This window comes from Sinocyclocheilus grahami, unplaced genomic scaffold (assembly GCF_001515645.1).
Source record: "Sinocyclocheilus grahami isolate Dianchi unplaced genomic scaffold, SAMN03320097.WGS_v1.1 scaffold429.1, whole genome shotgun sequence".
Lineage (NCBI taxonomy): Eukaryota > Metazoa > Chordata > Actinopteri > Cypriniformes > Cyprinidae > Sinocyclocheilus > Sinocyclocheilus grahami.
In genome coordinates this window covers 608,562-625,746 of record NW_015505608.1, presented here as the reverse complement: position 1 = coordinate 625,746, position 17,185 = coordinate 608,562, and the positions used below count along the sequence as shown (strand labels likewise).

At 40.0% G+C, this 17,185-nt stretch overlaps 3 protein-coding genes across 5 annotated transcripts in view; 2 read left to right on the top strand and 1 right to left on the bottom strand.

Annotated features, from left to right (window-relative positions):
• znf526 (zinc finger protein 526) overlaps nt 1–4,735 on the top strand; it is a 13,300-nt gene extending 8,565 nt beyond the window's left edge. For 2 of the 3 annotated variants that reach the window (XM_016233406.1, XM_016233405.1), the window contains exons 7-8: nt 1,347–2,924; nt 3,729–4,735. In XM_016233406.1, coding sequence (XP_016088892.1) covers nt 1,347–2,924; nt 3,729–3,890 — 1,740 coding nt within the window. In that variant the 3' untranslated portion in view covers nt 3,891–4,735. The remainder of the gene's footprint in view (nt 1–1,346; nt 2,925–3,728) is intronic. The other variant, XM_016233409.1, reaches the window with a different exon arrangement.
• A 2,152-nt stretch (nt 4,736–6,887) lies between these two features.
• Nucleotides 6,888–10,435, bottom strand: LOC107551665 (protein capicua homolog). Its single transcript, XM_016233362.1, has 5 exons — nt 10,414–10,435; nt 9,709–9,894; nt 9,458–9,592; nt 9,240–9,365; nt 6,888–7,377 (listed from the first exon to the last, which is right to left on the bottom strand). Exons 1-5 carry the CDS (start codon nt 10,433–10,435, stop codon nt 7,085–7,087), a joined length of 762 nt encoding a protein of 253 aa, XP_016088848.1. The 3' UTR covers nt 6,888–7,084.
• A 1,476-nt stretch (nt 10,436–11,911) lies between these two features.
• Nucleotides 11,912–16,423, top strand: LOC107551664 (zinc finger protein 572-like; the record flags this gene model as incomplete). The annotated part of the gene is made up of 2 exons (XM_016233361.1): nt 11,912–13,528; nt 15,422–16,423. Coding segments are annotated over 2 exons (1,773 nt in total), but the record flags the coding sequence as incomplete, so codon positions are not given.
• Between the last annotated feature and the right edge of the window lie 762 nt (nt 16,424–17,185).

Below are 17,185 nucleotides of genomic sequence, written 5' to 3'. Positions count from 1 at the left end.
AGTTGTATTTACAACACTGTTCCAGAACAGTTTAACCCAAATATCCAGATGTGTGCAGCGCATTTTATGGAGGACTATTTACTGATCCTGGGAGAGTAACGTTAGACTAAAATGCCGGCAGTTCCGACTCACGTAAGTACGTTTTCATTTAAAGGATTTGCCACTGATGATTCAAACGTGAGTTTTGAGCAGTGTAGAGTAGCACTTGTTGTTTGTCATTTCTCTGATCACAAATGCAGACAGTTTTATGTTTACGCGGCGCGATGCAATGCAACGCAACGCGTAAAAAGACAGTATAAGTCATTATAATCAGTAATTATGTCCCCACTGGATGCAACAAATGCCTCGTTTGTAATGGGTTTTAATGTTTTTGTCTCGTCGCTCCGGCCGGACACGGCATCAACAGTATGTGAGGGGCGTAACATTTCCGTCTCACGCTTGAGGTATTCGGACAATCACAACGCATTGGATAGCTGGCCAATCACAATTTTTCAGACTGATGAGCTTTGTAAAAATCGACGCGTTTCAAAAAGGCGGGGCATAGAGGAGAAACAATAATGTACAGTATGTTTTTTTAAACCTTAAACCGCATAGACACATTAGACTCATTACACCAAATACACCAAATAATGTTCTTTTTAGCAGGATCATATGACCCCTTTAATTGTTTATGCTTATTTTCCCTATAATTACATTTAGACACCTTTGCCCTAATCAAAATTAAATTAGATTTTTAAAAACGTTAAGGATGCACCGATTTTGGCTGATAATCAATAAATGCCTTGTATTAAAATTTTTTACACTATATTGTGTATAATGTAAATACAAATAAAACCTTAAAGTATACAAGGGAATTTAGGCATTTAGGCATAATAATGTACACAATGAAAAACAGACATTCATTTCACATTCATTTTTAACAGTGTTAAATAATTTCAAAGTTAATTTGAATGTTAAAATAGAGAAAGTGGTCATGTGCAAATAAATATTCATTATTGGTGATGCATATACAATATTTAAAAAGTAAAAATTCATAAATTAAAAAAATCTGTAATATCTGCCAATAACCAATAATGTACAGATATATTATTAATTCGTAGAAAAGCTCCAATAACTTAACAGAACTGAATTATTATAATTGAATTCTTACATATTTGCACTGACGTCAGTCTTCTAATTTCCCATGCAATTTGAAAAATGCACACTGTCAGTGCTATTGTTCATTTTATTCACACACTGCAGAACCTATTAATTGCACAATGGCCTAATATATACTTTTTCCTTAAAAAGGGAATTGAATGTGACCGTTGAATTGTGAGATTAATTCAACCATCTCCGCTTCGCAGTTTGTACTGGCCCAGCAGTCACCTCTCTCTATCATCCAAAGAGCAAGAGAACGCGAGGCTGCTTGGAGGAAAGAAAGACATGCGGTGACAATTCCTCCTGTGAAAGATGACAGAATAGAATCCAGTGACACAGGTCCTGTGCTCATTGAAGGTATTGCAGTGGTTTCCCAGTCTTCAGAGCCAACAGAAAATGGGCTTCATGCTGAACCCTCAAACACAGAACAAACCCCAAATGGAGGGAAAATGCTGACAATCGACCCCAAACATTCAACTACTGCCAGTGTGGAAGGAGGAGGAGAGGAACCAAGTAAACACGGGACTCCTGCTGAGGAAGAACCAAAGTTCCCTTGCTCTATTTGTAAAAAAAGTTTCCCCTCACAGGTCCGTCTGTTGCGTCATCGCCGAACGACTCATACCCCCGAACGGCGTTTTAAATGCAACATCTGCGGGAAACCGTTCAAGAAGCAGATCCATCTGCGAAACCACCTGCGCACGCACACGGGCGAGCGGCCGTTCCAGTGCAGCGTGTGTGGAAAGACCTTTTCCTCTCTTGCAAATCTTTCCCGTCATGGACTCACACACACAGGAGTCCGTCCGTACCGGTGTGACATTTGCCACAAAGCCTTCAGCCAATCGTCAAATCTTCGTCAACACCGTCAGCATCTTCACAGCAATGTGATGCCCTCACCCTGTCCAGACTGCTCCGCTACCTTTATCCGTCCTGCTAAACTTGTAGCTCATCGTTTTCTTCACCACCCAGGGTCACCAGCACCTTACCCCTGCCCGCACTGTTCCGAGGGGTTCTTGCGCAAGCGTCAACGAGACCTTCATTGCCTGGAGGAGCATCCCAACTTTACTCAGCTACACAGTATCTCCCAGGACTCCCAGGTTAGCAGTCAACAGGGCTCGATGGATAATACAGAGCAACTAAGCGCTCCTTCGATGACGAAACCTAATCTGGATTGCACTATTTGTGGCAAGCGGTTAAATTCTCCTGCAAATCTCCGCCTGCACCAGCTAAGTCACGGACTTGGGCCCGGCCGGCCTCGAGGCTCAAGCTCCACCACTGGCAAGCCTCATCCCTGTCCGGTCTGTGGAAAACTCTTTGGTTCAGCCTCAAGTGTTACACTACACCAAAGAGTACACACCGGTGAGCGTCCGTATCCTTGCGTGATCTGCGGAAAACGGTTTCGCCAGAACACGCACCTGCGGGAGCACCTTCGCACACATTCGGGCGAGCGTCCGTTCCGGTGCGAGTTCTGCGATAAGGGCTTCGTGCAGAGCATGCATCTGGCGGAACACCGGCGTACACACACGGGTGAGCGGCCGCATGCTTGCGGTGAATGTGGAAAGACCTTCAAGACGGTTTCGAACCTTAGGAACCATCGGAAGACCCACAATCGCACCCAAAAGCAAGAGCCAGAACATAGCGCAGAAGCAGTGGCTGCAGAATCTCAAACAGCAACTGTTGCTGTTGTGGAAGCTTCTGAGATGGACCTGGTACCAGCCTTCTGCCAACAAGAGGTGCAGCTTGGACAACCCCAAGTCATTCAGATACAAACATCCAACCTGACACAGGTAGGAAACTGTTACTTTTGTGTGTTAGAACTGGGAATCGATTTCCAAAAAACAGATTTACAAGGCGTTTGGAATTGAAAATCTATTGCAAAGGTCGGAAAAATGCGAATTGGCTCCTCTTTAATAGTCTTTTTCAGTTCAATACAGCTAATGATTAATACGCCTCTCAGTCGCTCACTGTAGTGATGGATGGTCAGTTTCAACTAATCGACTCAAAAAATGTTTGCAGCTGATCTTTTACATTGTACGTATTATTAACAACTCCGTATCATGGTATGTTGTGCAGAAACATTCAAATAAAGCCATATGTATGAAAGTTCCTGCATGTCGAATAGCATACAACTTACAAATATCATTAGATTGTCTTCAACATGTCTCCTAAATTAAAGTTTTGCTCCTAAAACGTTTTAGGTGTCTAAAATATATAGAATAAACTAATCTTGTGAACTCGAGAGTGAAACTGGCTTGTTCGGTAGTCCACAATGGGAAGATTTGAGGGGTGCTCCGAACTACATGGAAAGATAATAGATGATATTATAGCTGGTAATATTATATACTAAGAAAGTTTAAAAGGAGGTAAGCCTTCATATCATATATCCAAGCAATATTAGGTAAACATGTTCCTCTAATCTTAAAAAAAAGAATGAAAGAAAACAAAAGCGAGGAGTCGATTCCATAGTAAGTTCTAGAACCATGAATCAGAATCAATGCCGAAATTTTTGGAAACCACCCTACGGTGTGTGTGTGTTTGCTATAGTTTTGCATGTTCACAAAATAATGGTTTATATTTTCTCAATGTTTCATACTCAGGGAACTCCCACTATCATGTTTAACGAGCTTGGAGAGACTATAGCCATCATTGAGACGAGCGGAGACCTGGCAGAGGCCATCGAGCTGTACCACACAGCACTGGAGAGTGGCATCAACATGGAGGCCATCACTGTGGACAACCTGCAGTTAATGTGAGAGAAGTGAAGAACAGTGCAGCACTCCAGTGGCCATCATCTTGGTGATTTGAAGATTGTGATTAAAAGAAGAGCATAAGTGGGTCAGAACAAGTGCAGAGAGAAAAAAACAGGGAAAGCAGAGATTAAGGAAGTGTTCCATATTCAAGACATTGTAGTCATTTCCATTGAATGTGTGAACAAGCATACCTCAAATAGCCACTCTAGTCCATCCTTTCAGATATTCTTCAGCCTTATTTTCAATTTTTAAAGACATTTTTGCTAAATAATTTGAGCTAACAATCTTAAAAGAGGGCTGATATTAGAGGTGCAACTGAAAGGCTCAAATCTGTGATAGGATGTCTCCTGTTTTGGGACAAGAAATGTACAGTCTGTCTTTCTGATGACACACTGCATGACACTCTCAATCTGACATTTGGACAGCCAGATGGAGGGTATGAAGGTACAGATTTCACCCGTGGACAGTAGAGCACGTTGATAACACAGGATGGTGTGTAATGATTCCCGGTTAACGTCCTGACCTGCAGTTCTGGGGAGGAGGTAGTTTAAGGGCACTCACCTGAAGAACAAAACAACAGGGCAGAGGAAGTACAAAACAAGTGCTAATCATGGACAGATATTATGCACCATCACTACAGTGGACAATGAATTCACATGTATTTCCATCTCTCGATCTGTACACTGAATGCTTGTAGCATTTTTAATGTTATGATGCTGATTTGGAGACGTGTTGCAAATAAACTTAAAACAGTTTGTCTCCCTAGTGTAATTTCTTTGAGAAAGTGGTGTTACAACAGCAATACCCAGCAATCACGATGTCACCTTAAAGGGATGGGCCATTCAAAAAAATGAACATTCTGTCATCATTTATTCACCTTCTCATGTTGTTTTAAACCTGTACGACTTTCTTCTGCAGAACAAAGAGAAGATATTTGGAACGTTTCAATGTTCTTATTAGATGCAATCTCAGTCAAAGAGGGCCAAAGCAACACGGGACCCCACTGACTTCCATTGTTTGGACAAAACCACACGGAGACATTTTTGAAAATAACATTTTTGTGACCCAGAGAAGAAAAAAAGTCACAGGTTTGAAACTAAGAAAATGATCATAGAATGTTCTTCTTGAGTGAAAGAAAGTAAATCTTTAAATTTGTTCTGATGTTACATGGAATTCATTTGTTTCTCCATACTGCAATTGGCTAGAATGTAGAAATGTGATAAAAAAAAAAAAACTAACCACAATATAATGTTACTAATACTTGTGTATTTAAACACCCAATCATTCCTTTATTCTTATTGGTCACATCTTATAACTTGATGTACCATTCAGGCATACTCCAACTCAAAACTTCCCGCACAAAAATAGATCACGGTGAAGTTTTAAACAGTTGCGCTCCGAAAAAATACAATTAAAATGCACATCTATGACGTCACCCAATCGATGTCCAATGAAGAGTTATTATTTCCTCAATCTTTTTACTTATAACGAAGAGTCTGTTTCATTGAACATCTATTTATTTGTTTACTGAGAGATACAGTTAAAATGTAAAGCTTATCGGTAAGTCAAGTCTTTCTTGGGTACGTAAATCAGCAAAACAAGGTAACGCAATAAGAACAGTTTATAACCATATTTCTTTATTTCCCCTTTTGTAATACAATTTCTTGTTACTGGCTTTGTTTCTTCCAACAATGTTTTTGTTGATGCTTTTTATTGTGATGCTTGAGTCTTTGGACTCTTACTGTATTTATGTACAACAAAGAGCAGTGCTGCAAGAGAAGATCATCTGTGGCCTCCCAGTCCCCCTTATAGCCTTAAAGTGATTGAGAAAAAACGATAAAGTGACAGGAGGAGGAATGTAAGTGGTAAATCGAAATAATAAAAAACATGTACAACTACCAGAAAGATATTTGGAGTGCCTAACAATAAAGGCTTACGTAATTGCTCTCTGGTAAGAAATAAAACATTGTGAATATCAAGATAAAAAGTGTAAGAGAAAAGGTTTAAAAAAAGGTAGTGGAAGTGCCTCTGGGAGCAAGGGAAGAGGGCGAACTCGTCCCTCCGTTTCTGCTAAAGAAAGAGTATATTAATAAGAATACAGTATATATATAGGTTATAAGGATCAGATCCACAAGAACAACAAAGCATTAATAAGAACAGTAATAATGAGATTTTATAACATAATGACCTGTATCATTACGTGTTGAAAAATCAAGTTTCTCCTCTAAAAAGTTAATAAAATTCTTATAGTAAATTCTTAAGAATATATTCTCAACATTCTCTTTGCTCCGTGCTTCACCAGCTCATGAAAAGTTGAATAAAAAAGGCAGAGAAAGAAATGCTTAAATATGTGGAATTTCTTAATATATGGAAAAACATAAATCAATGGCAATGATGTGCCTGTTGACTTCCCTTCCATGACCTTTTTCCTTCATGGCTAGCCAATCAGATGCTTTGGAATGACTCCAGTTTGATTGACAACCGTTAAAGTCAATCATAGGACGAAAAGTTTACGAATGGCAGCGCAAAGTCTCTCGCCGAAGGTTTTCAGTGCCTTAACAAAGCTCTCTGTGAAAAAGTCTTCAAAAATTAAAACACCACAGAAGAAAAAAAAATCAAAAATAAAAGTCCAACAAGTCTTCATTATCACTTAAACTCAGCCAGTGGAGGCCCGCCTCACAATGACTGGCAGTAACCTACAAACCAATAAAAAACACCTGTGGCCAAGCTACTGCCAATCAGGCCGTACGAACACAACTCAGTCTGAAAAGGAATGGGGTGCCCTCACACGTCCCGCCTTTCTAGAGGCATCAGCAGCACTGTGACTTCACTGGTGTACAGGACAGGCCCACAGTCCTCTAGTTTCAAAGTCCAAAGGAAGCCTAATGACTAAGATAATGCTGTAAATTCAAGAGTGTATATTCAAGAGTGTCTGTGTTTATGTAGGCAAGTGTCTGAATGTGTCGATGTTAGGTTTTCATAATTCAACATCACGTGAAATACTGAGAAGTTTCAAAACCCCAAAGTGTTTTTAGGCATCTCCCCTCATCTGCTCCATATACATACAAATTTTGCTCTTGCTTTTTCTCTCTATGTCCTTCCGAGGCAGTCATAGCAGAGACAAGACAACAAATGTAGATCATGCAGATGTCGAGGGGAGACATCTGGTCTTCAAGCCTTCCATTTTCCCATCAACCTCATCTGCTGGTGTCCTGTGAATCGCCAGCATTTCTGGGCTCCTCCGAGCTGTTCTGCTCACCCTCCCGCTCGGCCTCTTTTTCCTGAGGCTCTGCCCCTATAGCTAGGTCACTGGCCCCCGCCGCTGCCCCAGAAGGTCCTGGTAATGAGGAAACATCAAAAATGCCTGCCGATTCCGACGGAGCTGCCGTTTGCATGATCTTTTGCCGGACCTCACGGATCTTGAGCTGTAAACACACCTTAGTGGGGAAGATATCAGCGTATCGTGCCTGGAATGCTGCAGTAGCTTGAGCTATTGATCGAGAGAGGGGCGAAAGGGGGAGAGAAAGAGAGTATTAGACGAAAGAAAATTCTGAAAGTGTTTTTATCTAATGCAGGGGTTTTTGGCCTTTATAATCTCAGATGTTCCTCTCAGCCAATTTAAAGGGATAGTTCACCCAAAAATGAAAATTCTGTCATTAATTACTCACCCTGAAATTGTTTCAAACCCGTAAGACCTTCATTCATCTTCGGAACACAAATTAAGATATTTTTGATGCATTCTGAGAGCTCTCTGACCCTCCCATAGACAGCAAGGATCCTTACATGATCAAGGCTCAGAAACGTAGCAAGGAGATCGTTAAAATAATCATTGTGACATCAGTGGTTCAACCGTCATTTTACGAAGCTATGAGAATCTATGAGCAAGCTATGAGCCTTGATCATGTAAGGATCCTTGCTGTCTATGGGAGGGTCAGAGAGCTTTCAGAATAAATAAAAAATATCTTGATTTGTGTTCCGAAGATGAACGAAGGTCTTACAGGTTTGGAACCACATGTGAGTAATTAATGACAGAATTTTCATTTTTGGGTGAACTATCCCTTTAAGGACCAGCAACATAAAAATCGGAACAAGATTCCCTTAACAAGTTCTGACTTCAATTTTGTTCTCTTTCTCACACAAAGCCACTGCAAGGCTTCAGAAGTCTAAATGTTTTACGATGCATTGATGGTGCTTTTTGAAGCTTCAGTCAAATTTTTTTTTTGTAACTGCATGAAAAAGCGTGACCAGAATTTCTACATTTTTGTTCAATAGACATGCTAGGAATGACGTGATAGTGAAAACATTTGATGTTTATATTTAATTCCTTTAATATTGCGAACTATGCATTAGGGCTGGATGATATGGCCAAAAATACAATCACAATATAAATTTACTATAAATGTGGACATGCTTTCCACATGTGTGTTAGACCATGAGAATGAATAGAAACTTGTTTTTTAACTCCCAAGAAAACCATTTTATTTTCCCATAAATTCTGTTGAATTTCGTTTTATGATTTATTATAATTTATCAATCAAAAATGGTGTCTAATAAAATGTAACAACAATTTAATGAATGAAAATATAACAATTATTTACAACAAAACATTTAAATTAAATTAATAAATTAAAACATGGACTAAAAATATCTTGGATGTATGATATTCCTTACAAATAATTATAATATTATTATTATTTAGTCATTTATTAGTAATACATAGTAATATATTAGAAATATAGCAATATAAGATAAACTAAAATTATTTCGTCAGTTTGTCGTGAAGATCTTTGAGTGTCAGTGTGTATTTGATGGTAGTTTCTCTCCTTGTGAAGTGACTCAGAGCTGCTAGATAAGAGGCTGTTTCTTTTGATAATAAAAAAAAAAAAGTTATAGTTTATAATAGCTAGATTTAGAAATACATCTGAAACATTCATAATATATATTTTATATTTTAAGATTCCATTAGTCTTGTATCTCTCCAAGGACCCCCCGGTTGAAATCCATGGGTCTAATGCAGGGCTGCCCAAACTCGGTCCTGGAGGACCGGTGTCCTGCAGAGTTTAGCTCCAACTTGCCTCAACACACCTGCCATTAAGTTTCTAGTATGCCTAGTAAGAGCTTGATTAGCTGGTTCAGGTGTGTTTAATTGGGGTTGGAGCTAAATTCTTCAGGACACCGGCCCTCCAGGACCGAGTTTGGACACTCCTGGTCTAATGAATAGTGTTATGTCAATAGCATCCATTTTGGTTAAGATTTGTGCTGTAATTGGTTTGTTCTTCATTTTACTTCTGTGCTGTCTGTAAGCTGTGTGGGTGGTACAGTAACAGTACTCTATAAAAGTGTGTGCGTTACCTGAGGGGAAGAAGCCATGCTCCTGGAATAGCTGCATGACAAGAGCTCTCCTCTGATCAAGAGTTCTCCTGAGAGAGGAGTAGGGCACCTTTTCAAACTCCAGCTCCCCCAGAATATCCTCTCCATCTGTACCAGATAGGGAGAGAATTATAATGTAGTTGAATCAGGATAATATAGGCTGCAAAATGATGACGGTTTTGTGGGTGGTGAAGTATTACCTGGCCTATCAAAGGTGAAAATGTCCCCCTCACACTTTGCAGCGCTTTTAGGTGTGTTTGGCTCTGAACTGCAGCTAGATCTGCAGCGGCTTTTCCTTTTTGGAGAGACGGGATCTTCTGTGGATGAGTCCAGGTCTGTGGAAAGGGGGATTGAGGGCTAGTTGATTTGTGATTTGAAAGGCATGAACAAATGAACTGACCCAGCTATAGTTAGATTTCACATTGAGTTGTTAGAGAGGTCTGAATCTTACTCTCACCGGTGGAGTTTTTCCTCTTCCTGCGGTAGCTGCCCAGTATGGCTCGTGGGGAAGTGGCCAGACTCTGCAGGGTTGGAGAGGGCAGAACCTCCTCTGGACGGAATTCTGGCAGCTCTGCAAAGCGCTCCTCAAAGTATACTTCTGACAGGACCCTGCACACATCACCAATCACAAGATTTACTTAATCCACTTTAACCCTTAATCTGACCCCATACTTAAACTTAAGAACTACTATTAACAAGCAGCAAACTAAGAGTTTGAGGCAAAAATCATAGTTAGTAGTTAGTTAAAAGTGAGAATTGGTCCCCAAACTAAAGTGTGACCATGCAATTAATTAATTTGTTAAAATATTTACGATTCTGTACTAATCAAAGTCACTAATCAAAGGAACACTTTGAGACACTTATCATAGGAAATGTATTCAAATTTGTCATTTCTAAATACAATTATTCACTAAAACTTTTATAATAATAACATAATTTGTAATGACAAAAATGCAATGCAAACTTATTTTCTAATTAAGATTTTCCCTATTGATCTATTGTCACATTTACATTTGTTAAGAGAATTTACGTGAAATCCAGTCTTTTCAATATGAATTAGTGCTGTCAAACGATTAATCGCATGCAAAATAAAAGGTTTTGTTTACATAAGATATGTGTGTGTACTGTGTATATTTATTATGTATCAACCCTCTACACTGAGAGTAAATCACTCGCATATGCGACTAAATTTTCACTCTGGGTGACTAAATGAAGTCTAACATTAGCCACTGGCTAATAAATTCTCAGATTTCACTTGCCAGTGTGTGAGTTGGAGGCTAAGTATAAGTTTAGCACAGCTATATTATTACTCGCCGAACACAATGACTGAGCGCTTCAGAGTTTCACTCTCCGTCAAGCGATCTGTGCTATTTTTCTGTTCATCTGAATAGACTTGCAATGCACCTGTATTTGACGTACTGCCAACTCTAGTGTGAGTAACGTTAGACTAAAATGCCGGCAGTTCTGACTCACGTAAGTATGTTTTATTTTATCATTTGCCACTGATGATTCAAACGTGAGTTTTGGGCAGTAGAGTAGCACTTGTTGTTTGTCATTTCTCTGATCACAAATGCAGACAGTTTTATGTTTACGCGGCGCGATGCAATGCAACGCAACGCGTAAAAAGACAGTATAAGTCATTATAATCAGTAATTATGTCCCCACTGGATGCAACAAATGCCTCGTTTGTAATGGGTTTTAATGTTTTTGTCTCGTCGCTCCGGCCGGACACGGCATCAACAGTATGTGGGGGGCGTAACATTTCCGTCTCACGCTTGAGGTATTCGGACAATCACAACGCATTGGATAGCTGGCCAATCACAGCACACCTCGCTTTTTCAGACCGATGAGCTTTGTAAAAATCGACGCGTTTCAAAAAGGCGGGGCATAGAGGAGAAACAATAATGTACAGTATGTTTTTTTAAACCTTAAACCGCATAGACACATTAGACTCATTACACCAAATACACCAAATAATGTTCTTTTTAGCAGGATCATATGACCCCTTTAATTGTTTATGCTTATTTTCCCTATAATTACATTTAGACACCTTTGCCCTAATCAAAATTAAATTAGATTTTTAAAAACGTTAAGGATGCACCGATTTTGGCTGATAATCAATAAATGCCTTGTATTAAAATTTTTTACACTATATTGTGTATAATGTAAATACAAATAAAACCTTAAAGTATACAAGAGAATTTAGGCATTAAGACATAATAATGTACACAATGAAAAACAGACATTCATTTCACATTCATTTTTAACAGTGTTAAATAATTTCAAAGTTAATTTGAATGTTAAAATAGAGAAAGTGGTCATGTGCAAATAAATATTCATTATTGGTGATGCATATACAATATTTAAAAAGTAAAAATTCATAAATTAAAAAAATCTGTAATATCTGCCAATAACCAATAATGTACAGATATATTATTAATTCGTAGAAAAGCTCCAATAACTTAACAGAACTGAATTATTATAATTGAATTCTTACATATTTGCACTGACGTCAGTCTTCTAATTTCCCATGCAATTTGAAAAATGCACACTGTCAGTGCTATTGTTCATTTTATTCACACACTGCAGAACCTATTAATTGCACAATGGCCTAATATATACTTTTTCCTTAAAAAGGGAATTGAATGTGACCGTTGAATTGTGAGATTAATTCAACCATCTCCGCTTCGCAGTTTGTACTGGCCCAGCAGTCACCTCTCTCTATCATCCAAAGAGCAAGAGAACGCGAGGCTGCTTGGAGGAAAGAAAGACATGCGGTGACAATTCCTCCTGTGAAAGATGACAGAATAGAATCCAGTGACACAGGTCCTGTGCTCATTGAAGGTATTGCAGTGGTTTCCCAGTCTTCAGAGCCAACAGAAAATGGGCTTCATGCTGAACCCTCAAACACAGAACAAACCCCAAATGGAGGGAAAATGCTGACAATCGACCCCAAACATTCAACTACTGCCAGTGTGGAAGGAGGAGGAGAGGAACCAAGTAAACACGGGACTCCTGCTGAGGAAGAACCAAAGTTCCCTTGCTCTATTTGTAAAAAAAGTTTCCCCTCACAGGTCCGTCTGTTGCGTCATCGCCGAACGACTCATACCACCGAACGGCGTTTTAAATGCAACATCTGCGGGAAACCGTTCAAGAAGCAGATCCATCTGCGAAACCACCTGCGCACGCACACGGGCGAGCGGCCGTTCCAGTGCAGCGTGTGTGGAAAGACCTTTTCCTCTCTTGCAAATCTTTCCCGTCATGGACTCACACACACAGGAGTCCGTCCGTACCGGTGTGACATTTGCCACAAAGCCTTCAGCCAATCGTCAAATCTTCGTCAACACCGTCAGCATCTTCACAGCAATGTGATGCCCTCACCCTGTCCAGACTGCTCCGCTACCTTTATCCGTCCTGCTAAACTTGTAGCTCATCGTTTTCTTCACCACCCAGGGTCACCAGCACCTTACCCCTGCCCGCACTGTTCCGAGGGGTTCTTGCGCAAGCGTCAACGAGACCTTCATTGCCTGGAGGAGCATCCCAACTTTACTCAGCTACACAGTATCTCCCAGGACTCCCAGGTTAGCAGTCAACAGGGCTCGATGGATAATACAGAGCAACTAAGCGCTCCTTCGATGACGAAACCTAATCTGGATTGCACTATTTGTGGCAAGCGGTTAAATTCTCCTGCAAATCTCCGCCTGCACCAGCTAAGTCACGGACTTGGGCCCGGCCGGCCTCGAGGCTCAAGCTCCACCACTGGCAAGCCTCATCCCTGTCCGGTCTGTGGAAAACTCTTTGGTTCAGCCTCAAGTGTTACACTACACCAAAGAGTACACACCGGTGAGCGTCCGTATCCTTGCGTGATCTGCGGAAAACGGTTTCGCCAGAACACGCACCTGCGGGAGCACCTTCGCACACATTCGGGCGAGCGTCCGTTCCGGTGCGAGTTCTGCGATAAGGGCTTCGTGCAGAGCATGCATCTGGCGGAACACCGGCGTACACACACGGGTGAGCGGCCGCATGCTTGCGGTGAATGTGGAAAGACCTTCAAGACGGTTTCGAACCTTAGGAACCATCGGAAGACCCACAATCGCACCCAAAAGCAAGAGCCAGAACATAGCGCAGAAGCAGTGGCTGCAGAATCTCAAACAGCAACTGTTGCTGTTGTGGAAGCTTCTGAGATGGACCTGGTACCAGCCTTCTGCCAACAAGAGGTGCAGCTTGGACAACCCCAAGTCATTCAGATACAAACATCCAACCTGACACAGGTAGGAAACTGTTACTTTTGTGTGTTAGAACTGGGAATCGATTTCCAAAAAACAGATTTACAAGGCGTTTGGAATTGAAAATCTATTGCAAAGGTCGGAAAAATGCGAATTGGCTCCTCTTTAATAGTCTTTTTCAGTTCAATACAGCTAATGATTAATACGCCTCTCGGTCGCTCACTGTAGTGATGGATGGTCAGTTTCAACTAATCGACTCAAAAAATGTTTGCAGCTGATCTTTTACATTGTACGTATTATTAACAACTCCGTATCATGGTATGTTGTGCAGAAACATTCAAATAAAGCCATATGTATGAACACATATTGCTGATTAAGATAACTTTCATTCACTTAAGTTCCTGCATGTCGAATAGCATACAACTTACAAATATCATTAGATTGTCTTCAACATGTCTCCTAAATTAAAGTTTTGCTCCTAAAACGTTTTAGGTGTCTAAAATATATAGAATGAACTAATCTTGTGAACTCGAGAGTGAAACTGGCTTGTTCGGTAGTCCACAATGGGAAGATTTGAGGGGTGCTCCGAACTACATGGAAAGATAATAGATGTTCGTGCAGAGCATGCATCTGGCGGAACACCGGCGTACACACACGGGTGAGCGGCCGCATGCTTGCGGTGAATGTGGAAAGACCTTCAAGACGGTTTCGAACCTTAGGAACCATCGGAAGACCCACAATCGCACCCAAAAGCAAGAGCCAGAACATAGCGCAGAAGCAGTGGCTGCAGAATCTCAAACAGCAACTGTTGCTGTTGTGGAAGCTTCTGAGATGGACCTGGTACCAGCCTTCTGCCAACAAGAGGTGCAGCTTGGACAACCCCAAGTCATTCAGATACAAACATCCAACCTGACACAGGTAGGAAACTGTTACTTTTGTGTGTTAGAACTGGGAATCGATTTCCAAAAAACAGATTTACAAGGCGTTTGGAATTGAAAATCTATTGCAAAGGTCGGAAAAATGCGAATTGGCTCCTCTTTAATAGTCTTTTTCAGTTCAATACAGCTAATGATTAATACGCCTCTCAGTCGCTCACTGTAGTGATGGATGGTCAGTTTCAACTAATCGACTCAAAAAATGTTTGCAGCTGATCTTTTACATTGTACGTATTATTAACAACTCCGTATCATGGTATGTTGTGCAGAAACATTCAAATAAAGCCATATGTATGAAAGTTCCTGCATGTCGAATAGCATACATCTTACAAATATCATTAGATTGTCTTCAACATGTCTCCTAAATTAAAGTTTTGCTCCTAAAACGTTTTAGGTGTCTAAAATATATAGAATAAACTAATCTTGTGAACTCGAGAGTGAAACTGGCTTGTTCGGTAGTCCACAATGGGAAGATTTGAGGGGTGCTCCGAACTACATGGAAAGATAATAGATGATATTATAGCTGGTAATATTATATACTAAGAAAGTTTAAAAGGAGGTAAGCCTTCATATCATATATCCAAGCAATATTAGGTAAACATGTTCCTCTAATCTTAAAAAAAAGAATGAAAGAAAACAAAAACGAGGAGTCGATTCCATAGTAAGTTCTAGAACCATGAATCAGAATCAATGCCGAAATTTTTGGAAACCACCCTACTGTGTGTTATTATAGCTGGTAATATTATATACTAAGAAAGTTTAAAAGGAGGTAAGCCTTCATATCATATATCCAAGCAATATTAGGTAAACATGTTCCTCTAATCTTAAAAAAAAGAATGAAAGAAAACAAAAGCGAGGAGTCGATTCCATAGTAAGTTCTAGAACCATGAATCAGAATCAATGCCGAAATTTTTGGAAACCACCCTACGGTGTGTGTGTGTTTGCTATAGTTTTGCATGTTCACAAAATAATGGTTTATATTTTCTCAATGTTTCATACTCAGGGAACTCCCACTATCATGTTTAACGAGCTTGGAGAGACTATAGCCATCATTGAGACGAGCGGAGACCTGGCAGAGGCCATCGAGCTGTACCACACAGCACTGGAGAGTGGCATCAACATGGAGGCCATCACTGTGGACAACCTGCAGTTAATGTGAGAGAAGTGAAGAACAGTGCAGCACTCCAGTGGCCATCATCTTGGTGATTTGAAGATTGTGATTAAAAGAAGAGCATAAGTGGGTCAGAACAAGTGCAGAGAGAAAAAAAACAGGGAAAGCAGAGATTAAGGAAGTGTTCCATATTCAAGACATTGTAGTCATTTCCATTGAATGTGTGAACAAGCATACCTCAAATAGCCACTCTAGTCCATCCTTTCAGATATTCTTCAGCCTTATTTTCAATTTTTAAAGACATTTTTGCTAAATAATTTGAGCTAACAATCTTAAAAGAGGGCTGATATTAGAGGTGCAACTGAAAGGCTCAAATCTGTGATAGGATGTCTCCTGTTTTGGGACAAGAAATGTACAGTCTGTCTTTCTGATGACACACTGCATGACACTCTCAATCTGACATTTGGACAGCCAGATGGAGGGTATGAAGGTACAGATTTCACCCGTGGACAGTAGAGCACGTTGATAACACAGGATGGTGTGTAATGATTCCCGGTTAACGTCCTGACCTGCAGTTCTGGGGAGGAGGTAGTTTAAGGGCACTCACCTGAAGAACAAAACAACAGGGCAGAGGAAGTACAAAACAAGTGCTAATCATGGACAGATATTATGCACCATCACTACAGTGGACAATGAATTCACATGTATTTCCATCTCTCGATCTGTACACTGAATGCTTGTAGCATTTTTAATGTTATGATGCTGATTTGGAGACGTGTTGCAAATAAACTTAAAACAGTTTGTCTCCCTAGTGTAATTTCTTTGAGAAAGTGGTGTTACAACAGCAATACCCAGCAATCACGATGTCACCTTAAAGGGATGGGCCATTCAAAAAAATGAACATTCTGTCATCATTTATTCACCTTCTCATGTTGTTTTAAACCTGTACGACTTTCTTCTGCAGAACAAAGAGAAGATATTTGGAACGTTTCAATGTTCTTATTAGATGCAATCTCAGTCAAAGAGGGCCAAAGCAACACGGGACCCCACTGACTTCCATTGTTTGGACAAAACCACACGGAGACATTTTTGAAAATAACATTTTTGTGACCCAGAGAAGAAAAAAAGTCACAGGTTTGAAACTAAGAAAATGATCATAGAATGTTCTTCTTGAGTGAAAGAAAGTAAATCTTTAAATTTGTTCTGATGTTACATGGAATTCATTTGTTTCTCCATACTGCAATTGGCTAGAATGTAGAAATGTGATAAAAAAAAAAAAACTAACCACAATATAATGTTACTAATACTTGTGTATTTAAACACCCAATCATTCCTTTATTCTTATTGGTCACATCTTATAACTTGATGTACCATTCAGGCATACTCCAACTCAAAACTTCCCGCACAAAAATAGATCACGGTGAAGTTTTAAACAGTTGCGCTCCGAAAAAATACAATTAAAATGCACATCTATGACGTCACCCAATCGATGTCCAATGAAGAGTTATTATTTCCTCAATCTTTTTACTTATAACGAAGAGTCTGTTTCATTGAACATCTATTTATTTGTTTACTGAGAGATACAGTTAAAATGTAAAGCTTATCGGTAAGTCAAGTCTTTCTTGGGTACGTAAATCAGCAAAACAAGGTAACGCA

What these genes read in the sequence shown, in the direction of transcription:
- LOC107551665 (XM_016233362.1), bottom strand. Translation starts at nt 10,435, where the DNA reads ATGCGAGTGATTTACTCTCAGT. An exon ending in GAAAAACTCCACCGGTGAGA is followed by an intron (nt 9,593 to 9,708) that starts GTAAGATTCAGA and finishes CCCTTTCCACAG; the next exon opens with ACCTGGACTCATCCACAGAA. An exon ending in GCATGGCTTCTTCCCCTCAG is followed by an intron (nt 7,378 to 9,239) that starts GTAACGCACACA and finishes CTCGATCAATAG; the next exon opens with CTCAAGCTACTGCAGCATTC.